This window comes from Betta splendens, chromosome 2, assembly GCF_900634795.4.
Source record: "Betta splendens chromosome 2, fBetSpl5.4, whole genome shotgun sequence".
Lineage (NCBI taxonomy): Eukaryota > Metazoa > Chordata > Actinopteri > Anabantiformes > Osphronemidae > Betta > Betta splendens.
The window spans coordinates 1170900-1189543 of record NC_040882.2 but is presented as its reverse complement, the minus strand read 5'-3'; the positions used below and the strand labels follow the sequence as shown (position 1 = coordinate 1189543).

Sequence of the window (18644 nt, the reverse complement as noted above, 5' to 3'; positions counted from 1 at the left end):
ATTTCTCATCCACGTTGAGTGAGATTTCTATGTGAGCCCATCTGCTCCATAGACTGATGTTACAGTAGTCCAGCCTAGAGGTAAGAAATGCATCAGTTTCTCTGCATAAGAGAGGATGCGTCTAATTTTAGGTGTATTTTTAAAGGAGATTTGTTCAAAGAGAGATCCTGGTCAAAGATGACACCAAGGTTCCTCACAGTAGTATCTAAAACTAATGTTATGTCATCCAACGTTACTACCTAAATCAATAGTTTTGTCTACAGTTTTGGGACATCCAGGATTTAATGTCTTTTAAACAAATTTGACTTTTGACGAGTGAGGCTCTCAAATGAGTTATAACTATGGTTAGGTTCAGGAGAAACTAATAAACCTGAGTTATAGGTTGCTGCTACTCCTCCACCTCTACCTGTACTTCTTGGAACATGATAGTTGATGTGACTCTTTGGAGTCGACTCATTTAAAGTAACATATTCATCCTGCTGCAGCCAGGTTTCAGTGAGACAGAACAGATCTATGTGATGGTCACTTATCAAGTCATTTATTAACAAGGATTTAGATGAGAGAGATCTAGTATTAAATAAACCACACTTTTGTGTGTGGAACTGTTTTGATGTTTATTAAATTCTGGTAAGTCACTCCTCTTTGATTTGTGTGTGACTTGTATAGTTTAGGTGGTCGAGAAGCAGACACAGTCTCTATGCGATAACTAAGACTAAGAGTGGGTCGCGGCTGTAGAGAACATGCAGAGAGGCGTCATGACCAGCTCACTTGACCACTGTCTATACCTGTTTGAGACCAGTTTAACCAGTAAGATGTTGTTTTCACGTTTCCAAAAAGCAATTGCAGCCAATATCTTTTGATAAAAAACTTATTTTTACATTTTAACTTCCTTGTTCTGTTTCTTTATATTAACAGTGAAAACGCCATCATTCTGGTTCTACTGGCTTCAGAACGGTACAGTAAGTGGTCGAATAGAGTGAACGTTTAATAACTCTGTTAATAATTAGGAGTTCGATAGACTCAGCAAACACTTCCAACCGGACCCGCCTACGTCATACGCGCCTCCGCAAACTGCGTGGTCACGTCTCATCTGCACGCGAAGCTACACCCTGAACACAGCTCGCTCTGTCACAGTGTGAAACGGGTCGCACCGTTCATTGGCGCAGTCTTAGTTGAGACACTCGTGTCCGGTTGACTTTTTGACGCTGCAGCGGCCGCGGACTCAGACCAGATGCCTGAGAAGAAAGTGGTTCTGTTCAACTTCTGGGGAGTTGTTGTGCCCGCGCGTGATGCTGTTTACAACAAGGTGGAGGAGACGCACAAGCTCCCGGGGTAAGACGCCGGTTCCCTGCGTGAGGTGGGGGTGGGGGTGAAGGTGTAGATAAAGGTGGAAGTGGAGGTAGAGGTAGCAGCAGTAACAGACTTGAACCTTCACCTGCTGCAGACACACGTCATCAACGAGCTCAGTCTTGTCTAAGCTGGTTTCAACACGTTTTATAAAACATGAAACAATAATGTAAATGAGAGGATGTGACCTTTTTTCTTGTGCTTTTGTGTGTGTGTGCGTGTGCGCGTGTTCTTTTTGGGTCATATGTTTTGTAACTGATCTGAGCACAGATAATTCTGTCCAGAGTCCAGAATAAACAACTGTAGCACATCAAAGTCAGGGTACAGAAATCAGACACACACTTTTATGACCAATGACAACAAGGATGATTCTTCCTCTTGTTCTTTAAAGCCAGCTTCCATTCCATTCCAGCAGCATTTAGTTAACGCAGGTATGAGTCCATCTGCATGTCAATATAAATATGTGTCTCCCCTGTCTGTGGTTGTCAGTGGCCTTCTGTCCAGTGTGGCGTCTCAGGCTGATGGAGCCATGATCCGGGCGGAGAGAGGCCAGCTGAGACTGTGTGAGGTGGGTGGAGCGACGCGTCCTCTCTGAACAACCCAGCGTGGTTGGTTTGATGTGTGTGTGTGTGTGTGTGTGTGTGTGTGCGTGTGCGTGTGTGTGTGCGTGTGCGTGTGTGTGTGTGCGTGTGTGTGTGCATGTAGATGATCCCAGCGCTCACAGACGTGTGTGTGTGTGTGCGTGTGTGTAGATGATCCCAGCACTCACGTGTGTGTGTGTGTGTGTGCGTGCGTGCGCGTGTGTGTGTGTGTGCGTGTAGATGATCCCAGCGCTCACAGACGCGTGTGTGTGTGTGCGTGTGTGTAGATGATCCCAGCACTCACGGACGTGTGTGTGTGTGTGCGTGCGTGCGCGTGTGTGTGTGTGTGTGTGTGTGTGTGTGTGTGTGTGTGTGTGTGTGTGTGTGTGCGCGCGCGTGTAGATGATCCCAGCACTCACAGACGTGTGTGTGTGTGTGTGCGTGCGTGTAGATGATCCCAGCGCTCACAGACGCGTGTGTGAAGGAGGCTGGGGCGAGGGGCGTGACCCTGCCGTCGGACTGGTCGGCTGGGCTCTGCTGAAGGAGCTTGAGGAGGCCATGCTGGACGTCCAGCCTGCTGTGCTGAAGACGGCTGCCAGGCTGCGCCGCAGTGGTACGCGATGATGAACGGCGGCCGTTCAGGGCAGTGACACCAGACCATAAATATGAAAGACAGCTTATAAAGCTGGAGCTTTAGCAGACTGTGATCTGTCCCTTCAGGGCTACTGACAGCTGTGTTGGCCAATCACTGGATCGATGACCGCTCCGATGGAGACGCAGCGGCCCGTCTCCTCTCTCTGCTCGGCAGCCACTTTGACCTGGTCCTCCAGTCCTGCCGTGTGGGCCACAGGGTCCCTGAGTCCCACCTGTTCACCCAAGCCTTACAGCACCTGGGAGCGACGTCACAGCAGGTATTAGTGATGAGCCTTAAATTAAAAATGTGACACGGAAACAGAGTGTGTGTGGTTTCAGGCGCTGTGGCTGGATGTGGATGCGGAGGGTGTGAAGGCAGCAGAAGCATTAGGGATGAAGAGCATCTCAGTGAGGAACCTGGACGATGCTCTGGACAAACTGGTCGCCTTCACTGGAGTTCAGGTAAAAGCAGAGCAGGTGCTTCGGGCGCATTCTGAGCTGTGTTTATGCAGTCGCTCAGAGCTTAGACTGTTCCTGTTCCAGGCGGTCCACGCGGACCCTGCTCCCCCGGCCTGCAGCCCTGACAACGTTGCTCATGGATACGTCAGCATCAAGGTGAGCATCCGCGTGGTCGCACAGGTACACGTCTGACGGTGACATCAGTGGGTGACTCCTGTTTGTGCCTCAGCCCGGTGTGAGGACTCATTATGTGGAGATGGGCTCGGGTCCACCGGTTCTGCTGTGTCATGGCTTCCCAGAGAGCTGGTACTCGTGGAGGTACCAGGTAAACGCCACAGAACAGATGGACTTCTGTCAGGTGTGTGCCCCTCTAAAGCTCTCCTCCCATGAACAGATTCCTGCCCTGGCAGCTGCAGGCTTCAGGGTGCTGGCTTTGGACATGAAGGGCTACGGGGAGTCCACCGCCCCTCCAGGTGTGCAGTTCAATCATCCACTTGACATCCAATTGACTTTTCCTCTTTTGCTTTCCTAGTGTGCCACAGAAAAGCATTGATCTTTTGTGGTTAACTTTCACATCACTGCCTGTAAATCCTGTGTAATATGTTCTCTTAAAGAAATTGAGGAATATTCTCAGGAGCAGATCTGCAAAGACCTGATCACGTTTCTGGACCAACTGGTGAGTCATGTGACGCTGTGTCCCCTGAGCAGCAGAAGGCATCGCTGAAGTTCTGTCCCTGTATAGTTGATAGCACAGGTCACACTGGTGGGTCACGACTGGGGCGGGTTTCTGGTTTGGACCATGGCTCAATGCTTTCCTGAGAGAGTCAGGTAGAAACATCCAGAGCGGAGCAGATGCTGGTGTTGGTTGTAACGTGTGCTGTAGTAAAATCGGATTCTTTCCTGTGAAGAGCGGTGGCGTCTCTGAACACTCCCCTGTTCCGGGCCGATCCCTCTGTTCATCCTGGAGAGAGGCTTAAACAGATTCCCATATTTGACTACCAGCTCTACTTCCAGAAACCAGTAAGAGAACTGAATTTGTGATTAAACCTAAGAAACCATATGGAACCTTCTGTATAAACCCTGAAAGCTCCACGCAGCTTTCCAGCCGTGTGCTCATGATCAGTAGATGAGATGACAGACTGCGTGTGTGCTTCACAGGGAGCAGCTGAGGCCGAACTGGAGACAAACCTGGAGAGAACCTTCAGGATTTTCTTTTTCAGCAGCAGTGACATGGTGAGCAAGTACACACACACACACACACACACACACACACACACACACACACACACACACACACCTCCCTGTTTCATGCTGCGACCTTTGCCCCCTTAGAAAACCCGTCCTGCTCTGACGACTGCAGGAGTTTGTGCTCGAGGTGAGAGCATTATCATCTGATTCGTTTTCTGGTCCCTTCCTTTCAGGAGCTACTTAAAAACCCGTGGTCTGTTTCCTGACAGGAGGCTTATTTGTGGGTCTACCTGAGCAGATTCCCAGGAGCTCCATGCTGACGGAGGCGGACCTGCAGTACTATGTCTCCCAGTACAAAGAGAACGGATTCAGGTTGAAAATCTGAAGCTTCAGGTCCAGATCTAGTGTAGTTTAGAGCAAACGCTCATCTTTGTTGTTAGCTGTGTATGAACTGTGCCTCGCTGATAGAACACAGATAGAAACATCTAACTGATGTTTCAGTGTTTCATGCTCATGTCCTCTGCTGCTTTTGACAGGAGGCCACTGAACTGGTATCGGAACGGCGAGGCCAACTGGAAGTGGATGTGCTCTCAGCCCAGAGGAAAGGTTGGTTGGACTGTGTGACTTATGGAGTGAAAGCGTCACGTCAAGATAATCACACAAGGTAGAAGGTTGTGCACGCGCGTGCGTGCGTGCGTGCGTGCGTGTGTGTGTGTGTGAGAAAAGTGGTGACACTGGTGAGCTTTAAGCAGTATTTTTACTTTCTATGCGCTGCTTGTATTACTGTGTGTGTACACAGACATTACACGAGAAGCATTCAGCAGATGTTCATCTTCGGTTTTGTGTGGTGATGATGGGAGACGTCGTCAAGTGTCCACATGGACTTCTTATTTAACATCTCTGTGGTTTGACGTTTAGAGGGAGAAAGTCCAGGCTCCTTGACTGCCCATTAACTTTAAAGTTCTGCATTCTGTGTGTGTAGCTTCTAATGCCGGCGCTGATGGTGACGGCAGGTAAAGACCCCGTACTGCTGCCAGACTTCACCAAGGGAATGGAGGACATGGTAAGAACCCAGGCTGGACCCAGACTCTGAGCAGCTGGCTGTGCTGCACAAAGCTGACGTGTGTTCTTCACCATGTGCAGATCCCAAACCTGAAAAGGGGACATGTGGAGGAGTGTGGCCACTGGACTCAGATGGATGAACCAGAGGAGACCAACAAAATCCTGATATCATGGCTCAAAGAAATACACAAGGCTGCAGCCAAACTGTGAGGGAGGAAAGTAGAAAAAGACACAGACATTGGGAACAAGAGGACATTTATTGAAGAAAGCCCATCAGTACAAGTTACATGAAAAGTAATAGTATCTGAGCTTGAACACATTTCATATGGCAAAATAATAATACATTTAAAGAAATAACTGATTAATCACAAAGTTTGAATAATAAAACTGGTTCAACCCTGTTATTTCAACTTGTTTTCTTTGATATCTGTGGACCTGTAATAAATGTATGCAGATGAAGACATGGAGGTGATAATGTGGCCAATCAGACATTCTGCAGCAACAACAGCAAAATAAGCCAACGCACAGGTGTAAACTAATAATGCAGCTCAGGCAGCACTTAACAGGGAGCATCACATATAACAAAATAGGGAACACAATTTTAAAGGGATGAACTTTCAGTTTGGTCTAAATATATAAGAATATGATGAATATCTGAATAATTTAAGCTCTAGTATGAAACAGATCTGTAGGAAGGCACATCTGACCACATCCTGGCATAGAACAGCGTGGCCCCATTTTACAGTTGCTTCTTGTCAAACAGCTTCTTCCAGGCCGGCATGATGTGTTTATAGACCTTGTTTATCTGCAACAAACGCACATCACACACGTCTTATCTCTGTTCTCATACGTACAGACATGTTGTGTAGCTGGATGTGTGCTTGTGAGCCTCAGTCTACTGACCTGCTCAGACTTCTTGACTCCGTATCTGAACAGCGTCGCCTGGTGCTCGCTGTTGTGAAACAGGATGTCGAATGTCACCTCCCGGCCCAACATGTCATCGATGGATGGCTTCACCACACTGTAGAAGTCTCTGGCCGGGTACGAGTCCTCCAACATGTTGTTGACCTAGTCACAGACAACACACTACTTTAAGCATGTGCCTTCCACCACCTTATCATATGCGAACTGCGTCTATGTACCTTGTATGTTTTCCCCAGCAGATCCAGTGGATCCAGTTTGACCTCTGACCTCAGAGCACGACCAAACAACAGGAGCTTGTTGTCTGAATCTGACAAAGAAAGAAGTTTTATTTAAAACTACATACATGTGTCCAGACAAAGAACATCATCAACAGGAAAACACAGACCTCGACTTGTCAGGTGTGCAACATAAGGAACGCCGTCCCTCTCTCCATAGTAGATCCCAAAATGTGAGAAGTATTTGTTCCTGGGATACTCCACAATGTCTCCTGGGAACAGCTTAGGGTGGGAGTTCTTCTGTTACAGCAACACAAAGTAAATGATCAGAAATAATGGTCAGGAAGTGAGCCAGCACAGCTTTAGTCTAGAGTAGCTCCCAGTGTTTTATACAGTCTATGTGTTGTGTGTTGTTTGTGTCGCAGATAGGACCCGGCTGCGCAAATGACCTCAAAAAGACAGAAAGTTTGTTCATTAAAGAACATTAAAGAACCATATCAACCTAACAAGAGCAAACATGTCAATAAATATCACTGTTAGGATAAAGACATAGTAAAGAGACACAAAGTATCTTCCTACTTTTATAGACATGCACAACACAAAAAGGCATAAACTTCATAAAACCTCATTGAAGCAGAAAATGAAAAATGTAATGTTTGTCACAGTTTGACCTCAACAGTTTAAAATTAAAGCCATATTAAGACCAGCTTCAAAAAGACCACACATCTAAAAACATTAGTTAAAAAAGACCAAATGTCTAAAAATATTCATAAAAAAATATCACACATGTAAAACATTACAGAAAAAAGACATTACATCCTTAGATTTTTACTGACCCCACACATCTAGGATGGTGGTGTCTTTTACTAATGTTTATACACTTGTAGTCTTTTTTAACTAACATTTTTAGACAGTAAAAAGACACCACGTCTGAAAACAGAGAACTGGGTGTTCCTGAAGCACAGTGGTAATTTGGTTTGCTGCTCTGTGAACTCACAGCTAAAATCACAGCGACTTGACTTTGAAGGTTCAGACTTACTGTACATTTCAAATAATGCTTTACTGCAAAAAAATGAAAACTGTAAACGATGATGGAGGAATTAAAGCTGTACTCACCAGCCCCATGAGTTCAGGTTTTTACTGTTGTGTTCTTCAGTCCCTTGTGAGATGAACCCATGTCAGTCCCACTGAGGCTCCAGCTGCTTTGCATACAAGCTGTGAAGCTCCGTCACGCCACACTAGCCTCCACACCTACTGTACTGTCTGCATGATGTCTACGGGCTGAGAGGCACCTCACACTGCGCTGGTGTTCAAGGTGGTTCTTTGGGGCATTTTTACAGGTTTTGCATGAGCTGATTAGTGAGCACTGGGCAACCCCATGACTGTGTCCTCACCTTGGGGCGTGTGCAGCAGGTGTTTCCTAAAGAGAGAAAAGAGGAAGTTTCTGCCACGCTTTAGCTATTTCAGGCTCACACATTAAAACAAAGCTCTATTCTGTGTGGAAGGACACATACATTATCAGCTGGGTTGTTGTGATCAGAATGTCTTTGATTAGTACCACTCCATGCATCACCACAACATGTAGAACCATCAAACTTGATTTCCTCTCATTACAGCTGCTGATGGTACGAAGACATTCACGGGACATCGCCAACTACACTCCAGTGCTTCTGATATGGCGAGAACCAAGCATCGTGATCTGGGGCCTGATCGGTGAGCACTGTGGAGGCCTCCCTCCTCCACAGTGCTCACTGTGAAGGTTACGCCTACAGTGATGTAGCATGGTTGGTTGCCTGCTCAGAGTGCAATGGAAATCATCTGAATCTATTACAGAACAACATACTGTGTCGTGCTGACCTAAGGCTCCAGTAGTTAGTCCAGCACCAGGCGCCAGCTGCTGAAGGTGCTGCAGTCTGTTAATGGTTAATTATTAGTTAATGCCCGTGTTGGAAAAGGTTGAAACTGCAGCATGTTTGTGAACTTAGAAAAGTATTTAAACTTCTTTCTACTTCCTTCTGTTGTATAGATGATGACATCTGGTTACAGGCTATTGCATAGCTGTGTGAGGTTTTGAATTTATTTCTTACATGTTGTACGACTGGAGCCTGGACTGATGGTTAAATGGTGATGAAGGCAGAAAGCACAAGCTTCAAGTTGCAGCAGAGCCACATTAAGAACGTTAAACATTAGGTTGTTGCTGAATACTGTGTCCTGGGCTCTACTTAGCAGCAGCTCAGTCGGTGGTTCAACTCCTGGTTCCTTCGGATCAAACGCACAGAAAGTAGCAAATAACAGCATGTCATGATAAACTCAACGCCAGTAACGTCCTGAACATAAGCAGCACGTTGTTTATTCCAGTAACTTCTCATTTTGGCTAAATCAGAATTGTAAAACTAAAAAAAAAAGAAAAAGAAAAATTGTAAACTAAAGATTGAAACCTTTGAACAGGCAACATCTGCTATTAAAAAAAATCTTTAAAAAAAATCAACAGCCAACACACTTTAACAGTGAAACTGTAACTGAGAATTAAATGTAAATTCTTTATTTCTGTCACCAAAATCATTTTTAAATGTATAATCTGATCTTTTACAAATTATTCACCATATGTTGATTCAGATTAAGTCACAGTATTATTATTATTAGTGAAATGTTTAATTCTTCAGGGAAAAAAATCTCATTGTCATTGTTACAGCTATTATGGTTTATACTGAAAAAAACTTTATAAAACTGCCCTGATGATTAAAAGATTCCAGTTTCTGTTGTGAGGGATGTGATTTAATGTGCTTTGTCCTGAACAATCACCAAGTAGTGATGGATTGATTGATGGTGCAGATGTTCAGACAACAAAAATGCAGAGCTTCTTCAATGTTAGTAGTTTAGTTCAACAGCTGCAGAGGAAACGTGCTACAATCCCCAACACCCAGACTCAGAACATACTGTAGTCCATAAACACAAACAGTAACAAATATAGATCATCTGTAGAGGAAAATAACATTTAATGAATATGTGAACTGTATTTACTGCAACCACGCTAATGCCCCATTAAAACGTCAGCGCAGCATTAAGGCACCTGAGTTTGGCTCCAAGCTGAGCTGGAGCTGACGGTGAACACACAGACGCACGCAAGCACCCTTGAACTTACATTGAAGTGACCTCTATTGACATAATGCCTTCCCTACCCCTAACCATCACAACTAAAGGCAGACGTCTAACCCTTCTCTAATCCAAACCAACACTCATTCTAACCTCAGCCCTAAAATCACATCTTAACCCCCAAACCTTCAAAGAAGTGATGAACGTCCGAAATGTCCTCACTTTGGTATGAAAATACACTTTTTGGGCCTCACTTTGATGCAAGTGCAAGTACAAACAGACACACAGACACACACAGGTTTCATTCTGACATCACATAACATCACATCTTCCCTTTTCATTTGTGGGTAACAGGGCACGGGCTAGCAGCCACAGTTTAGTGTCGACACCATTAGTCAAATTGCTGATTCTCATGATTGTCAGTGAACCAGAACCTTCCTTGAGCCATAAAACAAAGGCTGCATTTAATGGCCATTTGTGAACTGCATAAACCTGACATACATGTCTTGGTTTAAATGTTCTCCTCCTCCTCCTCCTGACTCTTATCGGTGCCGTTGCTCCACCGGAGGCCACTGATGTGCGAGTGCTTGTCCCAACTGTCCGTGTTGTGTCCGTGTTTCCTCTGGTGGCGTTTGTAGTTGTCCCAGTGGCCCGTAGTGTAGCTGCACTCATTGCAGGCATATGGCTTCTCTCCTGTGTGTCGCAGCATGTGCCTCTTTAAGTTCATGCTCTGGTTGCAGGAGTAGCTGCAGATGCCGCAGTGGAACGGCTTGGCACCAGAGTGGATGCGCTCGTGGCGTCGCAGGTTGGCCAGATTTCCACAGGCGTAGCTGCATGAGGGGCACTGGTACGGCTTCTCCCCTGTGTGCACGCGCAAGTGCCGCTTGAGGTTGTCAAGATGCGAGGAGGTGTAAGGGCAGTGTGGGCAGCGATGAGGTTTCTCCTCTGAGTGAGTGTGGGCGTGACGGGCCAGGTGGTTGGGGTAGTGGGACAGGAAGGGGCAGAGGGAGCAGCTGTATCGCTTGGTACCCCGTTGGCCTCGTCGGGATCTCCGAGACGCAGTCTGTCTGTAGGGAGACCTGGAGGCGTCTTTGGACAGCAGGCCCAAGGAACAGCGCCGACACACCTGGAAGTAAATACCCAGAGCACATTTTTAAATACCATCTAGAGGTTCAGACTGTTTACAGGCCCAAAAGCACACACACACACCTCAGTGTCTTTTGTAGGACTGAAAATGTGCATGTTCTGAGCTACATGCTGCTTCAGTGTACACATGCCTGCGATGAATCGGTGCAATGCTATCGACGCAGAGGAGGAAACACCGAAACATGAGGGTAAAAGAGGGGAAACAAGTGAAGGACCCACACTGTAATGTGAGCATATACATAGACTATCTATTAGATGAGCTGTTTGGGACCTTCTGAAGACCCGATTGTCCCTCATGCTGCAGGCAGGGATGTCTATGTCTCCTTATTCTCTGCAAAAAGCCAAACCTCCTTTGAGAACCTCATTCTGGTCTTTCTACACAATGTTGAGCCGTGCTTTTTGAATGAAAAAATGTTGATTTTTTTGTTTACTACGCACCGTGTTGAATTCTCTGCACTCTTAAACCTACCTCCTCATTCATTCACTCAGCACATTTACTGTTGCTACACACAAACAACACACCTCAAAGTTTAAAGGAAAAACCTGATACCTGTCCTCCGTCAGCCTCGGCCTCCCCTTCATCCTTGGTCTTGTCTTCTTCTAGGTCGGCCTCCTCCAGCGTGAGGCCACACACCCGGCAGCACAGGGGAAAGAGGAGAATGGGCAGTGGGGCGGCGGGAGAGCAGAGACCCCCAAGAGTCTGGAGGTAAGTGGAGTCCTGGGAGACGTGTATGGTCAAATCTGATAAGAGACAGGGAAAGGATTTTTATTATGGACCAATTTTAATAGTTTTTCTACTGACCTCTAATCCTCTAATGATTGCTCCAACTGTACAGCAAGTTTTACTGACAGTTGACTCATTGGTGAGCACACAGTGAGGCATTATTGTATCTTATCTCTCATTAATGTCATGTAGGATGATAAGTTCACATATGGAGGAACTGTTTTGCCTCCTACATCTTTACTGTGATGCAGCTCACTGAAGGCTAGTTTTCAGCTCAGTCAGCATGACATGATTCTCCTCTTCCTCATTTCAACTCTCTGTTTCAGCTCTTTGCTTCCTCTTTTCTGCTCAGTACAGACATTAAAAGTTCATCATCTCCCCCAGCCTCAACTTTAATTCTCTGCATTTTACTGTGTTGTCAGCTTGATATTTATAAAGAAATGACTCAAGCGGTGCAACAGCAAAGAGGAAGTAGAGGTTCCATATAACAACAGACTGGCTCATCTGTATGAAGTCAAGTGTGTTTGAACAAAGAAGTGTGGTTTCAGGGGTGAGACTTTGTGCTGTCCTCACGTGTTTTTCACATTCATACGTCCATAGACCTATTGTCTTAGGGAGGATTTTGTTGACAGGAATATAATAAATTCGAGCCTGCCTCTATTATCTACAGTCAGTCAAGCAGAAACTCCTCATTTGCATATTCTCGGGTTTCAGTTTTTCAAAAGACAAAGTTCACTTTTTATCTTTGAACTCACAGACTTGATAAATAGGAACACAATTAATATGCTTCTTACTTTAAGTGTGTATACACTTTAGTTAAGATTTTTCTTTCAAACCCAATTTGATATGAGCCAATATAGAACATGAAACAGTTTTTGTTTATTTCCTACTGCTGAAGTCCAGCACTGAGCTATTTGGTTCCTGCATCCATAGATCGTCTTTGAACATGTTTAATGGTTGTTACCTTCTTTGAGCTCAGCATTTAAGGCTTTGCGTCTCCCCTGCCTCTTTTCCCTCTGCTGTGGCCGCTCCCCTGTGTGCATGCGCTGGTGTCTCCTCAGGTTGCCCAGAGAGCTGCAGGCGTAGCTGCATTGGTGGCAGCCGTACGGCTTCTCCCCAGTGTGGGTGCGGGTGTGGCGCTGCAGGTTGACGAGCTGGGCCGAGGCGTATGGGCAGACGGGGCAGCGGTACGGTTTCTGACCATCGTGGGTCCTCATGTGGCGCTTCAAGTGGTTGGAGTAGTGTGACGTGAAGGCGCACAGCGAGCATGAGAACAATTTAGGTGACACGTGTCCAGCTTCAGCAGTCTTAACCAGGCTTCTTCTCTTACTGCTGGAGACTTTACTGGTGGATCTGTGCGACATGTTTGTCTCCTGAACCTCAGAGGAATCCATGGCTGCATGCTGTAGGCTTTCCTCGCAATTCAGACAATACAGTTCTGCCCGCAGGTCCAAGCCCATACCTGTAGTAGAAAAAACAAACAGTCCATGGCAGACATGAGTGAGTAGTTCAGCAGGCCACACAACCACAACACATAAAATGCTGGCGAAACCCATTAAAGATTCACAAAGAGCTGCTATTTGACAAATGACAAACTGGACATTTCATTGCAATATCTGGCAAAAAATGTGAAGAACCCAAATTAGGGGTTGCTACTTTAAGTTATCATGCATCCCCTTTGCTTAACCTGTTTCAACATGGAATGAAATCAGACACAAGGTTTTCAGTTTAAAGCTATTTTTATTTATTACCACACACTCATACACGAAAAGACTCATTAATTGAAGCCAAGCCGTGCCTTTGTAAGATGATTATACAATATTGGTAATATACATTTAAAAATAAAGGAGAGGACATCATCAGAATCACATAATCGAGATGAAGCAGGACTGATTCCTCTTCATTGTAATGTTTCCAGAACCAGCCCAAGGATTAGGACCAGTCTTTGGGGCCAGGTAATAACTTAAGGGCAGTTGAGTACAGGAGATTTCCTGTGTCTGGGGACGATGGACGCCATTTAAGTCAGTTGATGTGAACCGAACTCTCAGTAGCATGGGGGTGTGCAAGTGAATGCACCACAGTGGGGGCTGATGAGTGACCTGGTCTGAAGCAATGGAGCCACTGGGGGCCACTGGACCTGTGGGGTTAAGCAGCTCCAGGATGTGTTTCCTCACTCTCTATATCCTGTCACTGTTGTTGAAGATGATCAACGGCTTTCTGAAGGAGGAAGCCGAACAACTTGGGAATTTAAGACAAACCTTGATGAACTTGCTTAGGCTTGCAAGCGGTAACCTGTTCTCTGTGGGAAAGTTGAAAAGGTTGGTGGGAAGAATCATAGAGGCTACGGGGTGGTGGTGTGCTACTGGTGCTTTCAGCTTCTCCGGATCACAGAGGGGCAGGTTTTATCTCCTTACAGCAGGGGAGTGTCATCAGCCTCAGGTTGCAGCTTCTCTGACCATTGATGCCCTCATAAAGCTTCTGTGTGATAATCAGGTCTACAATGCTGATGAACCCGGGGAACCTTCAGGAAAAAAAAATACAGAACATTACATTACTGTAATAAAAAAAAAAACCTTGCCCACTATGTTTTCCCCACCATGACCCCTGGATAACTAGTATCTATGGCCTTTGGTAAGGTAGGTCATGGCCAGTCATGTTCATTTTAACAGTAAAGATGCGATGCACTGAATGACTCATGCTGATTTGTGTGAGCAACATTTAGCTCAATAGTTCAGCAAGTTGAAAACATTTCAGTCGTCATCCTCAAAGCGCTCATTCAAAGCTGGAAATGTTACAGGTCAGCCATTAAAAGATCACAAACAGCACATAGAGGAAAATAATGTAGTAACGGAAAAAAATATCAACACGAATCACACGCTAAATTTGCAACTGCAACTGGTTACTGACTGTCGGTAAGGCTTTACGTTTCACCAAATCATTTATAAACTCACCTTTACAGTATCGCTGCAGGTTCCTTTGGTCTCGGTCAGGCAAAACGTACTCAGGCAAAATGTACCAAACGGATCCTCTCAGTAGCATGGAGGTTTGCCATCTGGCATCTGATTCTGGTCTTCTATCAATACCCATCCTTGATCTGCATGTGGCCTTCGATACAATCTCACACTTCATCCTCTTAGATAGACTTCTCGCTATTGGCATCACCCACACACCCCTTACATTGTTTATATCCTAAGTATTTGACCGGTGGTGTTCCTCAGGGCTTCAGGTGTGTCCTTGAGCAAGAAACCTTGCACTAGCTCCCTGGGCGCCGCACTATGGTTGCCCACTGCTTCCCTCAGGGGAAGGGTCAAATACAGAAATACATTTCATTACAATGTACTGTACATGTGTAATGACAAAGGTGAGTACTATTCTAATTATTAATATAATAATTCTACTATTGGTATTTTTTTGCAACAAAATATAAAAAATAATTACTTTTAAGTATAATCAAAGTTGTACAAGTTGTACAAGAACCTCTGAGAACATCAAGCTGAAGCAGTAGACTTGGCAGACCAACCTACAGGTTATTATGCCTCAGGCTGTTTTCTATTTAATTATAAAATAATAATAATAATAATAATAATAATAATAATAATAATAATACAGTACATGTACCCATGTCTAAATGTAATTTATTCTCTTTCACATGGTACATATCATTGATTCAACAATCAAATTATGGTGGTTATTAAAGGAACGCAAAATGTATTATAGTAGATGTAACGCATGAAATCAAACAAAATGCTTTTTGGCTTCATCCGAACCCAGACAGGATCTGGTGGATGCTGTTAAGCTGCATGTTGTTTAAAAAAAAAAAAAAAAAAAAAAAAAAAAAAAAGCAATGTTAGAAAGGTTACCCAGATCCAAGCCTGCACCCAGAGGTGTGTCTCCTAGAAGCTGACCACATCCTTTACAGGACTGGACTTCTGTTAATGCTGAAGAGTCGTCCTCCACGCTCAGAGAGAAGACAGTCATACCTGAGGGTCAACAGTGGTGGTAATCACTCAACATTCCAGTAACAGATTCAAGATTAGCCACAATCCTATTTCAAGCAGAAATCAAATTAGTTTACTGGCTAACATGAGTGACACTGGTGACTCATATAATTATTATGTTTTTAATAATTTCAGGTAAATCATCAAACATTTGCATGTGTAGTCAAAGAATAGAAAGAGGTTGACACGTGCAGAACCACAGTGATTTTATACCCAGACATTGGTTGTTGGTGGTGTTAACAAATCCCTTTGGGAGCCATTACCTTCCCAAAGAGAAAGTTAGATGTTGTGAACCACATAAAAACAAAGTCAAGTATTAGTGTGTGTCATGACAGCTCAGCCGGAATAATGTGTGTAGTTTTTCACTTACAGTTTGTGGAATAACTTAAAGAAAAGCTTCACCGATTTTCAATGGGCGTTGACCAAAACGATGGCGGGTAGTCTTTAGGAATGAAGGAACGCTTGGATTCCTACCTTATTTCCTATGCAGGGAAATTATAATGTATTCCACTGCAAAGGTCCCCTGAGACATCTCAGGGGATTGATGGCCATGTGTTGACAGAATACAACTAGTGCATCCTGGAATTTCTTTTGTCAGGCTGGGGGGGCACCACTGCTGATTTCACTTGAATGAAGTTGTGGATTCTACTGCTGACAAATTTGTGTGTATTTGCTGTAATCAGTTTTGGGCTACATATGGTCAGAGAGGAGCACTGAAAACTGGCTTCAGGATGCCAAGAAGACACCAGAGAAAACAGCCGGCACAGAACGGGCAAGTGAGCGCTGAGTAAGTGATATATTCAACCTTTTATTGTTTCAGCTTGCGCTGTGAAGTTTGAGGAAAGTTAGGAGCTGCTGCTTTGGACTGTCGGGAGTAGTGCTAGCTTGGGAGTAGCACTAGCGCACATTGCTAACGTTAGCCTGTGCATTGTTTGGCTCGTGGCAACTCTAATACTAATTCAATAATTCATTTCCTAATTTTCCAGGCAATATCGTCCGGCTTTTTGTGTCAACCACTAACAGCAGATGAAGAAAAGAAGAGGGTTTTAGCTAAATGAAGAATCCATAACTTTCCAACAACTGTCTGCTTTGGTTCAAAAAAAAAAAAAAAAAAACTATTAAACTATTATATCTAATATACCACCTCCAAATCATACCAAAGTGAGGACATTTTGACCAGTGCTCACAAAAACCAACAGCTGTTTGAGGTTAAAATGAATTTTTGTTATAATGAGTATTATGAATTTATTATGAATGGTTAGAGTCAATTAGTGTGCTCACAGAAAGAGAGTTTGTGTGTATGTGTGTTACTGACCAGACTCTCTATCCAACCCCAAAATTTCTGAATCTTCAAACTCCAGCTCTCCACTCAAAAGGAAGTCGCTTTCCAAAACTAGGCAGCTGGGTTCACACACAACCGCTCCATCCCCAGATTCAACTGAACACACATGCACACACACAAACAGAAACCATTACTTGAAGAAACACATTTAAAAAAGGTGACTGTCTAAATCTCAACATCATCTACAGCAAACATTTATTTGGATTTAAACTGTCTGGGTGCCACAGTGGACTCATTTAGACATTACATAAGGTTGGTGTGTGAGTTAGCCTTCTCTTAAAATAAAAACTTCCTCACTCCAAGTCTTATAAAACATTATCTCCCTGCCAAAAAATTATTCTAAAAAGGGTAACACAAGAAAGACAAGGCAAAAAGAACCAAAATGTGTCAGAATGTAATGGTGGAGAGGAAATGACAAAGTAAATGGAAGCAAAAACTGGGACAGGCAAAGGAAACCAGTGAGGATGAGATAAGTGCAGGAGGAACACTCAGTGGGAACCAGGAAAAGGAAGACAAGTGAATAAAAGAGCACAGCACTGATGACACATGACGTGTTCAAGCACTAAAATAGCTGCTCAGCACAATTGTGTCCAACAGCTCGCTGCACTACAGCTTCAATGAGACACGGGTCCCACATTCTTGCGGGTTTTATCATTACAGTATTTTTACAAAATAATTCAGCAATGAATCAAAGTATTTGTTTCCTAGAAAAGACATTTAGGATGTACAGAAAATAAACTTTCATCTTTCAACACATTTGAAATCTTTTAGGAGACTAAAATAAAGACATGCAGTTGGGAAGTTTTAAACAGGTGGGAACATAGAAACCCTAGATCAAACCTGTGCTAACACTGAATGAAGGCTTGTGAGAAAGAGTGAGAGAATGAGAAAAGCAGAGGAAGCAATGACAAAAAAGCAGGACAGGAAGGAAGGGAAGGCAGGGGAGGAGTCAGGTAAAGGCCTGTGAGAGGAGGAAGCCAGGAAGTGGAAAGTTCAACTGAGCCAAAGCACTGAATGAGATAAGAAAAACAGAAAACACTTAGAAGACAACATGTCTCCAACTGTCTTCCTCTCAGAAAACAAGAAAGAGATAAGATCTGCAAAACCAATATGTTAGACTAGTTAGGAAACCTTCTGCCATGGCTGCTTCCAGGGCAAACGTTTATTTAAGAACTGGTTAAAAGGACATTAAAACAGACCCAAGCCCTCGTCTTTAAAGTGTGACTTCTTAGTCGTCAATGACAGATAAAGACAGACTCAAACAAGCAGAGAAGACTCACACTTCACCGGCTGTGGGTTGGATTGTTTTCTCCGGGGCATCTTGGCGTTTCTATGCGAAATTCTGCTCTGGTTGAGCGGTGACACTTCACGACTTGCGGGCTGTAACCGGTCGGGTCGGTCGGTGGGTCCGTCGGCCAGGCGGACAGGGAGCTAAGTGCTCGTAATCATCATCACCTCCTTCCTCTTCCTCCAACGCACAGCAGCGGCAGCGTCATCGCTACCAAGCACCTGAAACACAAGATATCCTCTGAAAACACCTTTTATACATTAAATACGGGAGACACTAACTCTTTTACCACGTAAAGTGGAGATTGAAACTCGCTCGCGTGCTCATTTCTCACTTTATTGCAGAGCTTCACTCTTTGTTATTGTTTCGCAGTCAGTCACCGGAGCCATCTTGCTAGCCACCTAGCTACCTAAGACTTAACGTTAAACCAAGGTGTCCCTTGTCCGGAAACACTTCGTTACTATATATCACCTCGAAACTAAACTCACCCGCGTCAGTGTCCAGAAAAACGTCACAGCCGTCGCCAAAACGTCTGTAAAAGTCAATGGTCGTTTCTTAAATGCACACCGCTCTGAGGTACGCCGGGTCCGGGCTCTTGGTGACGTCACTCACAAGCGCAGAGAACTGTGGGTGATGCAGTCTTC

At 44.6% G+C, this 18644-nt stretch overlaps 3 protein-coding genes and 1 long non-coding RNA gene across 5 annotated transcripts; 1 reads left to right on the top strand and 3 right to left on the bottom strand.

The window, feature by feature from the left end:
* Window positions 1-773: 773 nt before the first annotated feature.
* On the top strand, window positions 774-5674 carry ephx2 (epoxide hydrolase 2, cytoplasmic). Its single transcript, XM_029135651.2, is given in 19 exon segments — window positions 774-807; window positions 916-1332; window positions 1837-1915; window positions 2380-2458; window positions 2461-2541; window positions 2649-2839; window positions 2901-3023; window positions 3105-3176; window positions 3250-3345; window positions 3415-3493; window positions 3635-3696; window positions 3763-3848; window positions 3929-4040; window positions 4179-4253; window positions 4353-4395; window positions 4478-4580; window positions 4745-4814; window positions 5191-5271; window positions 5352-5674. Coding segments are annotated over 18 exon segments (1662 nt in total). The 5' UTR covers window positions 774-807; window positions 916-1231; the 3' UTR covers window positions 5481-5674.
* Window positions 5509-7869, bottom strand: plaat1l (phospholipase A and acyltransferase 1-like). Its single transcript, XM_041069131.2, has 5 exons — window positions 7526-7869; window positions 6580-6709; window positions 6413-6501; window positions 6174-6338; window positions 5509-6075 (listed from the first exon to the last, which is right to left on the bottom strand). Exons 1-5 carry the CDS (start codon window positions 7532-7534, stop codon window positions 6010-6012), a joined length of 459 nt encoding a protein of 152 aa, XP_040925065.1. The 5' UTR covers window positions 7535-7869; the 3' UTR covers window positions 5509-6009.
* Window positions 7870-8729: 860 nt separating this feature from the next.
* Window positions 8730-18644, bottom strand: LOC114846668 (zinc finger protein 513-like). 2 transcript variants are annotated; one of them, XM_029135652.3, is made up of 7 exons: window positions 18489-18644; window positions 17993-18221; window positions 16686-16808; window positions 15233-15352; window positions 12337-12834; window positions 11199-11389; window positions 8730-10628 (listed from the first exon to the last, which is right to left on the bottom strand). In XM_029135652.3, exons 2-7 carry the CDS (start codon window positions 18030-18032, stop codon window positions 10014-10016), a joined length of 1587 nt encoding a protein of 528 aa, XP_028991485.1. In that variant the 5' UTR covers window positions 18033-18221; window positions 18489-18644; the 3' UTR covers window positions 8730-10013. The 2 variants fall into 2 exon arrangements, with proteins under 2 accessions (XP_028991485.1, XP_028991486.1); XM_029135653.2 differs by lacking the exon at window positions 18489-18644 and adding an exon at window positions 18335-18482.
* LOC129603537 (uncharacterized) lies at window positions 13093-14559 on the bottom strand. The gene is made up of 2 exons (XR_008693477.1): window positions 14324-14559; window positions 13093-13893 (listed from the first exon to the last, which is right to left on the bottom strand). It is a non-coding gene; the product is annotated as an uncharacterized LOC129603537 (long non-coding RNA).